Source organism: Zophobas morio, unplaced genomic scaffold, assembly GCF_036711695.1.
Source record: "Zophobas morio isolate AGI-343-1 ecotype UQ-CSIRO unplaced genomic scaffold, CSIRO_AGI_Zmor_V1 ptg000038l, whole genome shotgun sequence".
Classification (NCBI taxonomy): Eukaryota; Metazoa; Arthropoda; class Insecta; order Coleoptera; family Tenebrionidae; genus Zophobas; species Zophobas morio.
Window position 1 is genome coordinate 768393 of NW_026972143.1, and position 18417 is coordinate 786809.

The following is an 18417-nucleotide window of genomic DNA, read 5'->3' on the forward strand; positions in this document are numbered from 1 at the left end:
TTATTATTATTGTTATTGTTGTATTGTAGGCTGCTACACGGACTTCCACGTGGACTTCGGCGGCACCTCCGTGTGGTACCACATCCTCAAGGGCGGCAAGGTGTTCTGGTTGATCCCGCCCACGGAGAACAACCTCGCCCTGTACGAGCGCTGGGTGCTCTCGGGGAAGCAGTCGGACATTTTTTTCGGTGACACGGTCGACAAGTGCGCCCGGATCGCGTTGACGGAGGGTAACACGTTCTTCATTCCGACGGGGTGGATACACGCGGTGTACACGCCGGTCGACTCGCTGGTGTTCGGCGGAAACTTCCTGCACTCGTACGGGATCGATAAGCAGTTGAAGATCGCACACGTGGAGGACACGACGAAAGTGCCGCAGAAGTTCCGGTATCCGTTCTTTACGGAGATGCTGTGGTACGTGCTGGAGCGGTACGTGCACTGTTTGCTGGGGAACTCGCACCTGACGACGGGCCACGACACGCCCATTCCGTCGGAGCGGCCGCACATACACCTGACGCAGGCGGAGCTACACGGGCTGAAGGTAGGTGCTACGGGTCGAGGGGCGGAGCTTGTGTAGTTCGCTTCGATTCTGGGGGCGATGTTGCGGATATTCAAAGTTTAGAGATGAGAGATAAGTTCGCTTTTTTAAGTAGTTAAAAAGTTTAAGGACTTTTTAAACAGTTTTTTTTTGTAATTACAAACTTCGTGTTTCGTGGGGATTTATATTTTAATTTGTTTGATCGGTTTTTTGGTTGTTTGGAAAACAAGTTTTCGACGCCGCGAAACACCGATTTTATTTTTGTGTGGTTGTTTGCATTTTAATGTTGATTTTATTATACGAAAAAGTGCAGTTAATTCAATATTTTTGCATGCCGTGATATCAGCTGTTATCGATTCAATTTTGAATTTTATTGATCTATTTATGCTTTATTTTTTTAATTTATGATCATAAATTAAAGGTTTACGACCACTTGATTTACGATGAATCAGTTTTTTTGTTTTATTTTAATAGCGTTAACAAAAAGGTTCGTCGCTGCTTTATACTTACGTCTAAATCAAATTTTTCTCTAGAAATATTATCAACAAAATAAAATTCTTCTACAATCTTCTCAAACTTACATTAACTAATTTCTCTTTTCAACGTCCAACATCAAAGTTCTTCTGTCTCTTCCCGTTTTGGAACAGAATTCGTCTAGAATTTTTTTCAACTCGTTCTTCAGCTTCAAATCCAAACTGAAGTTGAAATTCGTCTACTTTTTCTTTTTTCTTCTCGAACTCGCGTTAATTCGCTTGTTTTTAACATCATTATGCGCCTAAATCGAAATTTTTTAGTTCTTTTCGTTTCCAGATAGAATGTTTCTAGATTTTCATTTAGAATTTTCTAGGACTCTTTCTTCAATTCAGTTTTGCACAAAACTCATTTACTTCGTCGTTCAAAATAGAATCCTTTTAGAATTTGCTTATTTCAGCTTCAAATTCTTCTAAAATCTTCTCAAACTTACATCAACTAATTTGTCTTTTCAACGTCCAACATCAAAGTTCTTATGTCTCTTCCGGTTTTGGAACAGAATTCATCTAGAATTTTTTCAACCCGTTCTTTAGCTTCAAATCCAAACTGAAGTTGAAATTTGTCTACTTTTTCTCTTTTCTTCTCGAACTCGCGTTAATTCACTTGTCTTTAACATCGTCGTGCGCCTATGTCGAAATTTTCTACTTCTTTTCGTTTCCAGATAGAATGTGTCTAGATTTTCTTTTAGAATTTTCGAAGGCTCTTTCTTCAATTCAGTTTCGCATAAAACTCATTTACTTCGTCGTTCAAAATAGAATCCTTTTAGAATTTGCTTATTTCAGCTTCAAATTCTTCTAAAATCTTCTCAAACTTACAATAACTAATTTCTCTTTTCAAGGTCCAACATTAAAATTCTTCTGGCTCTTCCCGTTTTGGAACAGAATTCATCTAGAATTTTTTCAACTCGTTCTTCAGCTTCAAATCCAAACTGAAGTTGAAATTCGTCTACTTTTTCTCTTTTCTTCTCGAACTCGCGTTAATTCACTTGTCTTTAACATCGTCATGCGCCTAAATCGAAATTTTCTAGTTCTTCTCGTTTCCAGATAGAATGTTTCTAGATTTTCTTTTAGAATTTTCTAGGGCTCTTTCTTTAATTCAGTTTCGCACAAAACTCATTTACTTCGTCGTTCAAAATAGAATCCTTTTAGAATTCGCTTATTTCAGCTTCAAATTATTCTAAAATCTTCTCAAACTTACATTAACTAATTTGTCTTTTCAACGACTAACATCAAAGTTCTTCTGTCTCTTCCCGTTTTGGAACAGAATTCATTTAGAATTTTTTCAACTCGTTCTTCAACTTCAAATCCAAACTGAAGTTGAAATTCGTCTACTTTTTCTCTTTTCTTCTCGAACTCGCGTTAATTCACTTGTTTTTAACATCGTCATACGCCTAAATCGAAATTTTCTAGTTCTTTTCGTTTCCAGATGGAATGATTCTAGATTTTCTTTTAGAGTTTTCTCGGGCTCTTTCTTCAATTCAGTTTCGCACAAAACTCATTTACTTCGTCGTTCAAAATAGAATCTTTTTAGAATTTGTATATTTCTAGTTCAAATTCTTCTAAAATCTTCTCAAATTTACATCAACTAATTTCTCTTCTCAACGTCCAACATCAAAGTTCTTCTGTCACTTCCGGTTTTGGAACAGAATTCATCTAGAATTTTTTCAACTCGTTCTTCAGCTTCAAATCCAAACTGAAGTTGAAATTCGTCTATTTTTTCTCTTTTCTTCTCGAACTCGCGTTAATTCACTTATCTTTAGCATCGTCATGCGCCTAAATCGAAATTTTCTAGTTCTTCTCGTTTCCAGATAGAATGTTTCTAGATTTTCTTTTAGAATTTTCTAGAGCTCTTTCTTCAATTCAGTTTCGCACAAAACTCATTTACTTCGTCGTTCAAAGTAGAATCCTTTTAGAATTTGCTTATTTCAGCTTCAAATTCTTCTAAAATCTTCTCAAACTTACATTAACTAATTTGTCTTTTCAACGTCCAACATCAAAGTTCTTCTGTCTCTTCCGGTTTTGGAACAGAATTCATCTAGAATTTTTTCAACTCGTTCTTCAGCTTCAAATCCAAACTGAAGTTGAAATTCGGCCACTTTTTCTCTTTTCTTCTCGAATTCGTGTTAATTCACGTCTTTAACATCGTCGTGCGCCTAAATCGAAATTTTCTAGTTCTTTTCGTTTTCCAGATAGAATGTTTCTAGATTTTCTTTTAGAATTTTCTAGGGCTCTTTCTTCAATTCAGTTTCGCACAAAACTCATTTACATCGTCGTTCAAAATAGAATCCTTTTAGAATTTGCTTATTTCAGCTTCAAATTCTTCTAAAATCTTCTCAAACTTACATCAACTAATTTCTCTTTTCAACGTCCAACATCAAAGTTCTTGTGTCTCTTCCGGTTTTGGAACAGAATTCATCTAGAATTTTTTCAACTCGTTCTTCAGCTTCAAATACAAACTGAAGTTGAAATTCGTCCATGTTTTCTCTTTTCTTCTCGAACTCGCGTAAATTCACTTGTCTTTAACATCTTCATGCGCCTAAATCGAAATTTTCTAGTTCTTCTCGTTTCCAGATAGAATGTTTCTAGATTTTCTTTTAGAATTTTCTAGAGCTCTTTCTTCAATTTAGTTTCGCACAAAACTCATTTACTTCGTCGTTCAAAATATAATCCTTTTAAAATTTGCTTATTTCAGATTCAAATTCTTCTAAAATCTTCTAAAACTTACATTAACTAATTTCTCTTTTCAACGTCCAACATCAAAGTTCTTCTGTCTCTTCCGGTTTTGGAACAGAATTCATCTAGAATTTTTTCAACTCGTTCTTCAATTTCAAATCCAAACTGAAGTTGAAATTCGTCTACTTTTTCTCTTTTTCTGACTCTTCTTTTCCAGATAGAATTCTGCAGTCTTTTCTTTGTGCTAATTTTAAACATTTCAAAATTAAATTTAAGAAAATTATTTTTAAGAATCTAACTGAATCTACTGAAATTGAAAAATCTTCTCAAATCTGAAATCAAACCATAACCCTCTTTTTCAGGAAATCGTCATGTACCTCCACATGCTTCCCGCCAACAAGAAGAACGTCCCCGACCTGATCCGCGACCCCGTCTCGCTCATCCAGGACGTGCGCACCCTCATCGGCCTCCACCGGCAGGACAGCCGCGAGCTCGCCGTCACCGGCCGGCCCGTGCTCTTTCTGCCCGACGACCCCGAGCACCGCAAGTCGCTGTACCCGCGGCCGTTCGTCAAGACCAACGGCGGCGTGCGGCCCAAGCCGGCGTTCAAGCCGCGACCGGGCGGCGGCGGGCCGGACAAGGGCGGCCCGCGCCGCCGCCGCACCAGGTGCAAGAAGTGCGAGGCGTGCCAGCGCAGCGACTGCGGCGAGTGCAGCTTCTGCCTGGACATGGTCAAGTTCGGTGGGCCCGGACGGGCCAAGCAGACGTGCAACATGCGCCAGTGCCTCCAGCCGATGCTGCCGGTCACGGCGGCCTGCGTCCACTGCGGCCTCGACGGCTGGAACCAGACGCCGGTCACGCCGCTCCAGAAGGGGCCGCAGAGGTGCGAGAGCGCCAGCAACCTGATGGAGTGTTCGGTGAGTTTGTTTATCTTTGGGTTTTTGTCGGGGGAAAAGGGAGGTGGTGGGGCGGCGATAAGGAGGTGGGTTTTTGGGAGAAGTTGGACGAGTGGAGGGTTTAATGTGCGATTTGTAGGAGTGTTTGAGGAGTTTTTGAGTTGTGTTGGGTTTTTTTTTTTTTGAGGGGACTGGACAGCCAGGAACAAGTCAGTTCATTTATTGTTATTATTGTTATTATTATTATAAGATAAATAACATTTTCACTTTTTTTTTTTTCAAGCAAAATCTCGTGCTTTTTACTTACTGAGCGTCTAATTTAATTTCGTAGTTTTTTTTTAAACCGAGGCAAGCCTAATTTCATATTTTCGCGAAGTTTCATAACCTATAGCGCATGAAAGAGTAGATCGCCCGTTTCCGTCTGTCTATGGTCTGGATTGATTGTTGTGACTCATACTACTAAGAATTTATAAAATAACATTTCTATCGGTGGTTTATGAACCCGTTTTTGCAAAAGTGCATGTTATTAATATTGCTTATATTTCACTAGTAAATTTTTACTTAGAGAATTAACTTCACAACTTGATTATTTCAGGAAATGATAATTAGTTTCACATTGTAGATACAAAATTAATTTCCCACTGTCTTAAAATTTCAAAGAAAATGTATGAAAGTGTATAATTTCTTTTAAGTATACTTTCGCATTTATTGATGATGGTGGTTGATGATGATAATAATAAAACTTAAAACCCCAATAAATACTTCCAAAAAATTTAAATGATTTATAATTTAATATGGGATGTTGTAATTTTTCCAAAACGACGAACTATTTTTTTTTAATTCATTGCTTTAAATCATTATATCAGTGTTTTTGTAAAGAGAAGTTAATTATTATTAAATAATCGAAAAAACTAAAATCAATGCAGCAGTGGTTGTAAAAGCTTCAAGCTGGCTTTGAAATTTCGTGTTTTTGCCGCTTTGTTATGATGATTGATGATTAGTAGTTGCCTGTCACAAATGTCAATCATAACCTAACTTTATAACATTTTTTTGATGTATTTGCCGTCAGACAATTAGACAACGAATACTTCAGCCCGAATTATGATAAATTTGCTACGGATCTCAAGGAACCGGCAAATTTAAATGTTTAAATAAAGTAGCATCTCTTATTACTTCATTGAGCTACGTACCACAGTTAATTAAATTTAATTCAACAACAAATAATCTATTATCATCTACTCATTATGAAAATGAGTCTTACATATGATACGGCAATTTTAGTGAAAATTGTATACTTATTTTTACAATTTCCAAAAAATTTACACCATTTGTGTTTTTATATAGAATGCTGTCATTTTTCCAAAACGACGATCTACGAACAATTTTTTTTATTCATTATCATTAAATCATTATACCTGTGCAAAACAATTGTATCTTAAACGGTATATTGCAACTTTATGTATGTCAGTGTCTACTGTTACCTGTCAAATGAGCAACGCATATTTCAACATTAAGGTATGTAAAACAAAAACCTGAAAGGTTTTTACATTTTTTCAAAGTCGATATTTCAGATATATCGAACCATAAATACCAAGTTCAATGTCAAGTTGCTTATTGTACAAAAAGCATCATTGATATTTTTTTCCACAAAGAAGTTTTTATTAGATATTCGAAGAAACGAAGAAAACAATGTAGCAGTGATTATAAAAGATTGTACATCAAGCTGGCTTTGAAATTTCGTGTTTTTGCCGCTTTGTTGTGATGATTGTTGATTACTAGTCGCCTGTCACAAATGTTAATCATAACCTAACTTTTTAACATTTTTTTTTTAATGTATTTGCCGCCAGACAATTAGACAACGAATACTTCAGCCCGAATTATGATAAATTTGCTACGGATCTCAAGGAAGCGGCAAATTTAAATATTTAAATAAAGCAGCATCTCTTATTACTTCATTGAGCTACTTACCACAGTTAATTAAAATTAATTCAACAACAAATAATCTATATTATCATCTACTCATTATGAAAATTAGTCTTACATCTGATACGGTAATTTTAGTTAAAATTATATACTTATTTTTGCAATTTCCAAAAAATTTACACCATTTGTGTTTTTATATAGAATGCTGTCATTTTTCCAAAACGACGATCTACGAACAATTTTTTTTATTCATTATCATTAAATCATTATACTTGTGCAAAACAATTGTATTTTAAACGGTATATTGCAACTTTATTTACGTCACTGTCTACTGTCACCTGTCAAATGAGCAAAGCATATTTCAACATTAAGGTATGTAAAACAAAAACCTGAAAGTCTTTTACATTTGTTTAAAGTCGATATCTCAGAACCATAAATACCAAGTTCAATGTCAAGTTGCTTGCTATACAAAAAGCATCAATGATATATTTTTTCTACAATACACAGAAGTTTTTTATTAGATATTCTAAGAAACTAAGAAGACAAGTGATTATAAAAGATTCTACATCAAGCTGGATTTGAAATTTCGTGTTTTTGCCGCTTTGTTGTGATGATTGTTGATTACTAATCACCTGTCACAAATATGAATCATAACCTAACTTTTAATATTTTTTTATGTTTTTACCGTCGGGCAGGTGGATAACGAATAACACAACTCGAATTACTATAAATTTACTACATATCTCCAGGAGGCGGCAAATTTAAGTGTTTAAATAAAGTAGGGTCTCTTGTACTAACTACATATTTTTGTAATTTTATTAGTAGCACTACGAAACTTCAAAAAAATTAAAATTATTTGTGATTTTATTTGGGATGCTGACATTTTTCCAAAACGACGAATTGTTTTTTAATTCAATACCATTAGATAGATCATTATATCGGTGCAAAATAATTGAATTTCAGACGGTATACTGCGACTTTGTTTATGTCAAGATCTGCTGTCACCTGTCAAATGAGCAGAGCATACTCCAACATTAAAGTCGAAAACATAAAGGTGAAAGGTTTTTACATTTTTTTCAAAATCGATATTTCACATATGTATATTGCGCTATAAATATCAAATTCAATGGCAAGTTGCATACTATGCAAAAACTGCCATCACTATGTTTTTGTAAAAAGAAGTTTTTTATTAGATTTTCTAAGAAACTAGAAAGAATAAAGCTGGCTTTGAAATTTCGTGTTTTTGCCGCTTCGTTGTGATGACTGATGATTACTAATTGCTCGTTACAAATGTCAATTATAACCTAACTTTTTTGACATTTTTTGATATATTTGCCACCAAGTAGACAACGAATAATTTATCTCGAATTAAGATAAATTTGCTACGTGTCTCAAGGAAGCGGGAAATTTAAATATCTAAATAAAGTAGCAACTTTTGTAGCTAATTAAAGTAAATTAAACAACAAATAGCCTATTATTATCTACTCATTAGGACAATAAGTGTTACATATGTATGATACGGTAACTTTCGGTGAAAATTATGTACATATTTTTGCAATTTTATGTACCTGTATGAAATTTTAAACCGTTTTTACCGATCCTGTACGTACCATCTAAAAAATCCTGATGAAGTTGAAAACCCCAACTAAAATTTGTGTGAAAAACTGATTGAAAATTTAGTTAAATTTCAGCTTGAATTTTTTTTTTTTCGCTTGTTCCGCAACTGTCACATTTTGTGTGGAATTAATACACATCTGAAAAAAAAATGAACAAATTATATCAACATCATTATAAACTCAAATAAAAAAACGCCAAATGTAAATGCAAATTCGACATAAATGAATAAATCATTTTCATTAAAAAGCGAAAAAAGCATCAACCATCTATCGACACAAACAATACATATTTCATTCGAGCATGAATTATTAACGCTCTAGACGTATTAATGTTTCTTTTACATTCGGTGTCGACACAGCGGGAGCTTCCATTTTAAAAACATTAATAAATAAAATAAATTCTGCGAGAGGTTCGCCCGTATTTTATGTGGATATTTTCATCACACCTTCCTACTGTGACGATTAACACTAAATTGAATTTTCTGCGCCAGTTAATATTCACGGCAGACTTCGCACACCGACGTCAAGCACTAACAAAACTATTAAATCTCCTGCGTCCATTCAACACACTCGACTTCGATCATTCGATTAAACTAGACTTTAATTATTTGTTTTTGCGATCCTCGAATCGCAAGTTTACGGCTGCGCGAAAACGAAGTCCGTTCTTAATTAAGACAATCTAATTTATTTTAAGGAAATTAACGTAAAACAAAACCTACCAAGTTTAAAGAAACTTAATACCCACTGTGTAAACCCGGCGCCTCCGCCATTTTTACCACATCCATTTAAACAAAGCAACTCATTAAAACTTGTTCTTCATAATTAAAGTTCGGAATGGCTTCGCAAACGTACCGATTTTTTCGCACTATCGTCGAATTTTTGGTGTTTCTTGAGGCGATCGATCGGGACGACCTTGGAACTTATTTTCCTCTCCGCTAATCCACAAATGTCGGGAATTCGTCTGAAGTTTACTCATTTGAAAGAACAGGTGTGCTACAGAGGAGGTCGTAGTTCGGCGAACTAGTTTTAACGCTGATTGAGTGAATGTACGAGTTCAAAGCGATACGGGGAGATTTATTTGCTGGCGAGGTTGCTCTTCGTTCCACGATAAAATAAAATGATATTTTTGCTTTTAACGAACGATAAACGGCGATATTAGGGGGAATTTTATCTGTTTCGTGAAGCGGGAATTCGAGCTCTCCCTGAAGAATTGGAAAAATGGGGGAGTGCGAGATGTGAGAAAGATTTTTTTGATAAAAGGCGGAATCATGAACCACATATATATGGTGATTTTTTTTGTTTCAGGTGTGTTACGAGATCGCCCACCCCATGTGCGTGCAGCGGCTCTGCCCCGACTTCACCGGCTACATCAACGAGGACATGCCCAACTCGTGGGAGTGCCCCATGTGCTGTAAGCTCGGCAAGAACACCGACTACCGACCGCGCCACTTCCGCGCCCGCCAGAAGTCCTCGGACATGCGCAGGATGTCCATCAGCTCCGACGCGTCGAGCGCCTTCGACAACAAGGTCCACCAGGAGCACTACTCGGACTCCGGCAGCGAAAACGACAATAAAGACAACAAAGACCTGCTCCCCATCAAGAAGCGGCGCAGCAGCGAGGGCGCCGACATCGAGACCAAGACCCAGACCAGCGACCTGCCCCGGAAGACCGCCTTCCGGATGCAGCTAGCCCAGCAAATCGCCAGCAACTCCACCAAGCTGCTGAAGAAACCCATGGTGGTGGTGCGGCCCGCCCCCATCATGATGATGAACCCCCTCCCCACCAACAACCTGGCGCTGGACAAGCGCTGCGTGCTCAACGTCTTCAGGTACCTCAACCCGCAGGACCTGCTCGTGTGCGCGCTCGTGTGCAAAACCTGGGCCACCTACTCCATCGACCCGTCGCTGTGGCGCGTCATGGAGTTCACCAGGAAGCACATCTCGTCGGACATCCTCAAAGGCGTGGTGCGACGGCAGCCCGAGGTGCTGCACCTCGACTGGTGCCACATCAACAAGTTCCAGCTGCCGTGGCTGATCCAGAGGCTGAGCAACCTGAAGGAGCTGAGTCTGGTCAGCGTCAACGTGAAGACGGCGATCTCGCTGCGCACGAACCACTCGGCCATGCTCAACCACCTGGACTTGAGCTTCATCTCGGACTTCAGCGACTCGGCGCTCCGGGAGATCCTGGGCCCGAACAACGACTCGCGGCGCGGCTTGGCCGACGAGAAGATCCGCTTCAGGAACCTGCGCACGCTGAAGCTCGCCGGGGACGACGTCACCGACATCGCGATGCGCTACGTCACGCAGTACCTCCCCAACCTGCAGCACCTCAGTCTGAGTCTGTGTCCGCGGATCTCGGACGCCGGGATCGCGCAGCTGACGACGAAACCGGCGAACACGCTGACGACGCTGGTCAGCCTGGATCTGAGCCACTCGAAGCTGGTCACGGAGACGAGTCTGGACCACCTGAGCAAGTGCGAGAGTCTGGTGAGGTTGGACTGTAGACACGCGCTGCAGATTTCGACGCAAGCGCTGATCAAGTTCGCGGCGAAGAGTGATAAGAATCTGCAAGTGAGGGATATTAAGTTGGTGGACAAGAGGCAGCAGAAGGTGCAATGAGTTTGACTTGGTTTCAATTGTGATGTAATACGTAATTTTTTTTATTTATTGTTTACTTAAATTCTGCTTTATGTCTATGTTAAGACGGATGCTTATGTTTGGTTCGAGTGCAATTATGTGCACGCATTGTACATAGAGTATTATTCTTTCATAAGCATTTGGATATATTGTAACGATAGGAAATGAAAATACAATTTTTATATTATTCTTCAGGGTTTCATTTCTCAGATACGAAAAATGATTTAAAGTTAATTCAGTTCTTTTTTTAATAAATAAATAAATACGAGGTGACTATTAATGACTGAAGCAAATTTTTGTGTTGGCAATCCTGAATTATTCACAATTGTCAATTTTGACATGAGCGCCCCTAAAAACCAATAAGAAGGTGGCAGTTACTGAATTGGCGCCCAAAATTTGAAATTGTCGTCAGGTATGTCATCATAAAAAAATAGAATTTCAACAAAAGTGTTAGAGTAGCTTTCAACATGAAATGGTACAGATGGTGGGAGTGCGCAGAACATTGTTTTGGTTTGGCCTTACAAATATCGTGCAAGCAGTGGCAGCGGCGATGAATATTTCAATTTTGAGATATTAAAATATTATTGCAGTTAATAAAAATATCACTTTTCTATTTTATTAGCGTTGACATTAGAGAAAAAGAATTTAAACAATTGTTAGTGCTGTATTTGAAGTATGAGTTGAATAAAAAAGTAAGTAAAAGAAGTAAAAAGGTAATTTTTAGTGAGCAATAATAACTGTTCAATTATGGTACAGTCGAAGCTCTAGTTATAAACGACAATTATGCTAGAATATGAACCGTGATTATTACTTCGATGTTAAAGACAGAAAACGTTAAGCCTTATAATCCGACTTTACGGTATCGATAAATTGTACCAGAAAATTAAAAACCATATAATTATAGTCATAGGTTACTTATTCTCAGAGTTTTATCTAAAGATTTAACTGTTGATTTAAGACTAGTCGACTATAAAATAGTATATGATACTGGTTTATAATGAGGGGTTCGTGAAATTTTTTACTCATGCTATAATCCCTCACATTATAAACTCGTTTAATAATTAAAAAATACCAAATTTTGTGTGATAGATTATCATAATTTATTGTTAGGTAAGTCTATTTTTTTAACAAATTAATTTATTTTTATTAAATGGTTGTCTGTATTCTTTTGTAGAAATTGCTCTTTTTTTAATTGTTTTTGAAAGAAGTATAACTCAGCCAAGCCTCCCTTCTCAATGCATCGATGTTACGCCACTGATGGCCCGGCTACAAGTCGCGCAACTTAAGCCCCGCCCCTGTACCCTTTCGTGGTGAAATTACTTCTAATTATGAAACGCTGACGTCACTGAAAAAACTGTACAGAACTGATTTTAGAAGACTGGGGTTGGAAAGCATAATTTGTATGATTCTGATGATCATATTCATAAGTATGTAAAACTGAAACAAAAAATTAATTGGGCCACTACAGAGGAAGATTGTCTGAAAAGTAAATAATAAAACTGTTTTTGTAAAGTTTTTTTTATCTTCTTTAATTCAGAATTTCTATAACTAAAAAGAATCTAAAGCCCCTTGAAGATTCGATTTATGGAGACCTCGGTAATAGATCTATTTGTCTTATCTACAGGACAATAAAAATAGTTTGTAGGAAGAAAATAGCAATTAATTCGTACAGACAATATAATCGTGGAATAGCAATATTAGAAGTGAAATTTTCTAGTAGATTTTTAAATCGTGACCAGTTAGCAGATAATTGTCTAACTGGTGGAATAGATCGTTCACAAAAAAATAAAATGACACAGAACTACCCGAAGCTACGCAGAGAACGAATCATGTTGTTATGAGGAGAAATGTTAGATCTATATATTACATTTTTTTAACAAAGGAATAACAAACCACTAGTTCCGTATTTCTGGCTAGAACCAGTTTTTACAGATTCGCGATATAATATGCCAACTACAATATTTTAAAAAGTAAATAGGTACACACATGTGACAGTATTTTTAAGAAAATTCTTCTTTTTTTGTATTTATACCACGATTTTTAATCTATGTCAAATGATCACGCTGATAAATGATCTAAAGGTATTTATGTCATTAACCTGAAATTCTAAATGATAGTAAATCAGTGTTGATTAAATTTATTTAGATATTGAGGGTAAATGTGAGTATTAAGTCAAAAACCGCTTAAAGATAAACACAACACAAGCAAATCAGAAAGTTCACCTCTATCTAGCCTAGTAAAAATAACAGGTGAATGTTTCTGTGACGAAATCGCAGATATAGTAAAACTATTAATAACTCAACAAAGAATAATTGATAGAAATCATTAGCTTAAAAAATAACAGAGTACCTATAAGATCTGACAAGTCGGTTAATAGGTATCTTTGTCTTTTGGAAATACCCACAAATAAAAAAACGGCTAGATATTAGCTTTAAATTTGAGGTGATAATAAATGAATCATCATCCATTTATACAAGTAACTCAGTACACATTAAACCAAAAGTGAGGAAGCATCGATTGCGTTACGGTAGTGGCTAAGATGTAGTAACACACACAAATGTCAAAGATGGGGATACTAAGTGTTTTTTTTAGACCGACTGTACGTACTGAATCAGATTTTGTTTATTTTTAAACAAGCGTAATTTCCGTAGATTAAGGAAGGTATCCAAGTCACACCTGCTGTAGAAGCTTTAGAAAAGCCGTTCGAAGATGTACCACCGGTAAGTTTAATTTTGCTTATTTTAGTCTTTGAAAAGCAGATTTTTAAATATTCGAGCAGCATATGTCACCAAATAAATACAAATAAAAATAAAGCGAAGACTGTGGAGTAAATTCTTAGGGAAAATTTAGGCTAAGGGGCCCAAAAACCTTGTCTTATTTTGTTTATTTATACCTCCTGTGGGGACAAAGCTGTTGTATGTACTTTTCAGTACTTACGACTAAGAAGAGGAAAGTCAAAAGAGATAAAATTGGCTTACGTAAGTTTATTCCAAAATGCATTTTTTATGTTTCATTGTTATGTTCACGACGCTAAATCTCGGCTGAAATTGTTAGATAAAATTTCTGCGCAGAACCAAAACTTTCAACCTTGGAGACTTCCGATTGGTAGATTGTCGAAAATGTGCAAGCAATACACTTAAAAATGACGCCATAAAAAAGAAATCGAACGCTAGATAAGATCACACTTGTTGAATTAATGACGTCGTACAAGATAGTATATTGATTGCTAATTTCTTTATCAATAAAAACAACAAGGTTAAGTTAAAACTTGACATAGTGCGTCTCATTAGTCATCACTTCATCAGATGTAAAATAAATAAATACGTTTAATTTTGTAATATTTCTATTTAAAGAAATTACACTAATAAGTCTTATCACGGTTTTGATATTTTTTGCAAAATTCAATCTAGTTTTGATTATCGAATAACATTTGTCTAGGATTTCTGCATAATTGATGTTCAAGAACCGGAACAAGAAGGAATCAATGACAATGACAACAATCTGCAGTCTGAAACGTTATCACTCGCATCGTCCAATTCAGAACACCAAAATCAAACAGAAAATTCTAGTACCAACAATGACGACCATCTACAGTCTGAAATATTATCACTGTCATCAACTAGTTCTGAACACCAAAATCAAACAGAAAATTCTAGTACCAACAATGATAACCATTTGCTGTATGAAGTATTATCACTGGCATCGACAAGTTCTGAACACGAAAATCAAACAGAAAATACTAGTACCGATGTCAAGCAACTAGCACAAGAATTCCAGAACATGAAAAAAGAACTCCAGCACCTTCACGACCTTAAAAAGGACGTAGAACATATGAAAGAGCAAGTAACACAAAATCAGAATTCTTTATCAGTAGAACAAGCGCACAGTTTGCGGTCTGAAACATGGTCGTTGGGCTCGGTTTCCAGATGTTCTGACTGCGAAAACCAACTAGAAGTTTCTAGTAGTAGAATGGAACAAGTCTATGAAGAAATTCATAAACTGAAAGAAGAAATTCGGGTTTTGAAACAAAACCAAGGTTCGTCGTTGGGAAGTGTTACAACTTCGGGGGTTGCGCCGCCTCCACCTCCTCCTCTTCCTCCTCCGCCTCCATCCCCGAACATAACTATAATAATAACGAAATCGGTAGATAAAACGAAGAACAGGAAGACAACTGAAGAGAATCAGAGGCCCCTTACATTGGAGGAACTTCTGAATCAGAAAGAGAAACTGAGGAAAACGGTTTGTATTTAATATAATTGGTGGTTTGTTTGTAACGTGATTGTAGGAGCCAGTTCCACGTCATCAGACTTCCAATGGTTCTAATGATTGTAACCAACATGGAGTTTCGCTTGAAGAATTACAAAAGGTGGTATTGAAGCCTGCGGGGAGGCGAAGACTTAAAAGCGAGTCAAATGCTACGTCTAGCACAAGTGCTTTAAAAGATAACCCTTTATTTTAGTAATTTACTAATTTTTGAAAATATTATTCTTTTACTCTTTGTATTTTCCAGATGTGACTAATATACCAAGTGATTCAATAGATTCTATAAATAGTGTACTTAGACAATTTTGGAGACTTATATTGTTATCGATTATGTAGTTTCATTTACAGTATTAGGTTTTACAAAATGATTTTGAGCCATATATCACACAGATAAGAACTGTGTGTAGTAAATGGCTTCGGTTTGAATTACGTACTATATTATCTATATATCTTGCTTTAATTATTTGTATATTTGGAGAATTAAAACGTTTCCAGATAACTTGTGTACTTTCGATGTAATATTGGTTGCATACTCCCAATCCAATTTCTCACCTTTCACCAGATGTGGGTTGGCAATGACTGACAGTACGTAGTGCGTTCCAAATTCCCCCACGTTTCAATTTGATTTTCAATTTTCCAACGACTCACGTCAAAAAAAATTGTGTGTGTGTACCCCAAAAACGCTGTATTCCGTCCGTGTACGTTAAGTATGAGCGAATAAGACAAAAACGGACCCAATTTCGTCGACCCTTCCAAATCCCGCAATGTAAACATAAATATCTCTTTTGTTGTGACAGAAGTGACGGTTACAATTCAAGCTCAAAATTGAACGGAGCATGGTTCGACGGCGAAAATCTAACAAAAATAAGCAAAAAGCGAACAACAATGTCACTACAGACGCCACGCTCACAAGCGCCGACAATTTCACGTGTAAAACCCAGTCCATTTCCGTCACCCCCAAGTGCAGCACCCCTACGGAGCCCCCTGATAGGAATAAGTCGCGCTCTAATATTAGAACCACCCCCGTCAACAAAGAGCGCTTCCAGAGGAGACGCGGCAGCTTCAACAGGACCATGAACGTGACAAACTTGAATATTCTGTTCGACTCGAGCTACATCAACCAAGGGACTCCGCCCCACGACGACAGCAAGAGCGTGCGCACCCCGAAGGCCAACGAAAGCATGCAGACCGTCAACGTGAACGAGAACATCGTGGAGACGCCCCGAGTGAGCCAGTACAGCCTCATCGACGACATCGTCTCCCAGCTCAAATCCCCCGCGAAAGCCCCCTTGGACAAAAGTAAAATTCACTATATCGATTCTCACGTTAACTTAAACCCGTATATCCAACACGCAGACGTTAGGTTCGTCAAGGAGCCGAGTTTTGGCGAAATTTCGTTTTTCACTCCGCAGCTGTATAATAAGTTGGCGTCGACGCCCATCGACAAAATCGCCGACTTGATGAAAAGTTCGCCGATTAAAGAGAGTCCAAATAACGTCAACAGCAATGTTGACGCCGTCAAAGTCGATAAGGTTTCGAATTTCGCGTTTCAGTCGACGCCGTTGAACGACAACACGGATAGGGAAAATCTCTTGAATTTGCAGCGCAGTAAGACGGTTTCGCCTAAGACTCACCGCCAGAAAAATTTTACTATAGTGCATAATTTGTCGAGGGTTTCTAAGTCTAATTCCGGGTATCGAACGTTTTCAGCCGAGCAGAGCGAGAGGGGGGTCGATGTGGTCTTCAGCAGGTTGAAGAGGCTGAGCAGAACCTCGATCAAGTGGACGTTTAAAATCGTCGACTGGTGTAACTACATTGGGGTGGCTTTGAGGAAAGTAAGTACATGCTGAAACAAAAAAATTGACGTAAGATTGTATGGTGTAAAGCTGTCTTCACACGATCGCTCTCACGTCACCCGTCACACCAAATCAGCATAATCTACAACTTCGTTTTTTTTTTTTCTGTAGAGCTTATCGTCCCTCTGCAACACCTACCGCTCCCAACCCACCTCCGCCAACTCCTCCTCCTCCACCTCCTTGTGTCGATGCAGCGACTACCAATACCAACTGAAGAACTGCACTACCGAGATCGAGCAACTCCGGTCCGAACTCGTGCAAGTCCGCAACCAGATGGAGTTCCAGACAACTTACCAAAACGAAATCAAGCAGCTCACCCAAGAACTGCAAAAAATCCGACAAGAGTTTGCGGAATTCCACGAGTTCCGGGTGGAGTTCAACGACTGGAAGGACCACACGAAGCACAGTCCGAGGGCTATAACGCCTGGGTGCGCGCCGCCTCCGCCCCCGCCGCCGCCTCCACCGCCCCCGCCTCCGCCGCCCATCGCCAATAAGTCCGTCCCTTTGAAACCGAAGAAGAACAACAAAAGCAACAAGGAGAATTCGAGACCGATTATCTCGCTGGACGACATACTTAAAGTGAAGTTGAAGAAGGCCACGGTTGGTAGTGTTAATGGGGTTATTTTGATTTTTAATAGAGGGGTTTCAGGAGCGCCCTACGCCGCATAGACGCACCTCGCAGCCTTTGGTGTCGTCCGAGATGCTGAGGCAGGTGAAGCTGAAGCCCCCTTCCAGGCCCGAGACGCCTGTGAGCGAGGTGTTCTCCACCAGCCCCCATTCCAGCTTGACGAGATTGTTGATCGATAATTCCTCTGTAGGAAAGGTTAAAAGGCTAAAAAGGGTGGGAGGTTATAGTTTTGATGAATTTTACAGACGAAGCCAGCTGGCGAAACAAGAGAGGGAGCGAACGTACAACTGAACGAGATTTTTTAGAAAGAGGGACGGTATATTTTATTTTAGATGCAAATTTTTATATTGTTTATTTACATTTACGTTTTAAATACATTAAAGGTGTACCAAAGCTCAGGTGTCGCTGCGAAGTTGTAGACCTTTCATGTATTTAAAATGTACATGTAAATAAAAAGCAATTTTTATATCTGAATTTATATTGTGATAGATTTCGAAATATTAAAATATTTTTTTATGGTTTTTAAATTTCTCGTTTACAAGGTGCACGTAATTATTAAAACTGGCAAAACCTGACAATCGAAATTCGCGGGGAATCTAAATTCTGCTATTGGCCCTGTGATAACCCAAACTTCCCGCCTCAAAATTTGACCTTGAAAACAGTTTGAAAGGCCCGCAAAAAATTTAAAAATTCAAAGTTTGGCCTTGGCTGTGATCGTCTAACAAATAAGAACCTACGTTGTGTTTTTTTTTTGTTTTTGAAAAATGGCGGGAAGACGTTCTTTCATACAAGTGCATACACTGTCGAGAGCGCAAGAAATAATAGACAAAAATTGGTTTGGAGGGGGAGAAACGGCA

General features: G+C 38.0%; 3 protein-coding genes across 8 annotated transcripts in view; all 3 read left to right on the plus strand.

The window, feature by feature from the left end:
* LOC135140208 (jmjC domain-containing histone demethylation protein 1-like) overlaps positions 1 to 11002 on the plus strand; it is a 35047-nt gene extending 24045 nt beyond the window's left edge. For both annotated transcript variants that reach the window (XM_064070653.1, XM_064070654.1), the window contains exons 4-6: positions 30 to 541; positions 4104 to 4658; positions 9482 to 11002. In XM_064070653.1, coding sequence (XP_063926723.1) covers positions 30 to 541; positions 4104 to 4658; positions 9482 to 10795 — 2381 coding nt within the window. In that variant the 3' untranslated portion in view covers positions 10796 to 11002. The remainder of the gene's footprint in view (positions 1 to 29; positions 542 to 4103; positions 4659 to 9481) is intronic.
* A 2283-nt stretch (positions 11003 to 13285) lies between these two features.
* Positions 13286 to 15575, plus strand: LOC135140035 (uncharacterized protein DDB_G0286379-like). The gene is made up of 5 exons (XM_064070417.1): positions 13286 to 13412; positions 13465 to 13533; positions 14252 to 15052; positions 15099 to 15271; positions 15324 to 15575. Coding segments are annotated over exons 1-5 (1086 nt in total). The 5' UTR covers positions 13286 to 13370; the 3' UTR covers positions 15325 to 15575.
* Positions 15576 to 15591: 16 nt separating this feature from the next.
* Positions 15592 to 18087, plus strand: LOC135140033 (shootin-1-like). 5 transcript variants are annotated; one of them, XM_064070413.1, is made up of 4 exons: positions 15592 to 16911; positions 17044 to 17532; positions 17582 to 17755; positions 17806 to 18087. In XM_064070413.1, the coding sequence occupies exons 1-4, from the start codon at positions 15913 to 15915 to the stop codon at positions 17863 to 17865; spliced, it is 1722 nt and encodes a 573-aa protein (XP_063926483.1). In that variant the 5' UTR covers positions 15592 to 15912; the 3' UTR covers positions 17866 to 18087. The 5 variants fall into 5 exon arrangements, with proteins under 5 accessions (XP_063926483.1, XP_063926484.1, XP_063926485.1 ...); XM_064070414.1 differs by having other exon boundaries at positions 15595 to 16911; positions 17582 to 17746; XM_064070415.1 differs by having other exon boundaries at positions 15597 to 16375; positions 16433 to 16911; positions 17582 to 18087.
* Positions 18088 to 18417: the final 330 nt, after the last annotated feature.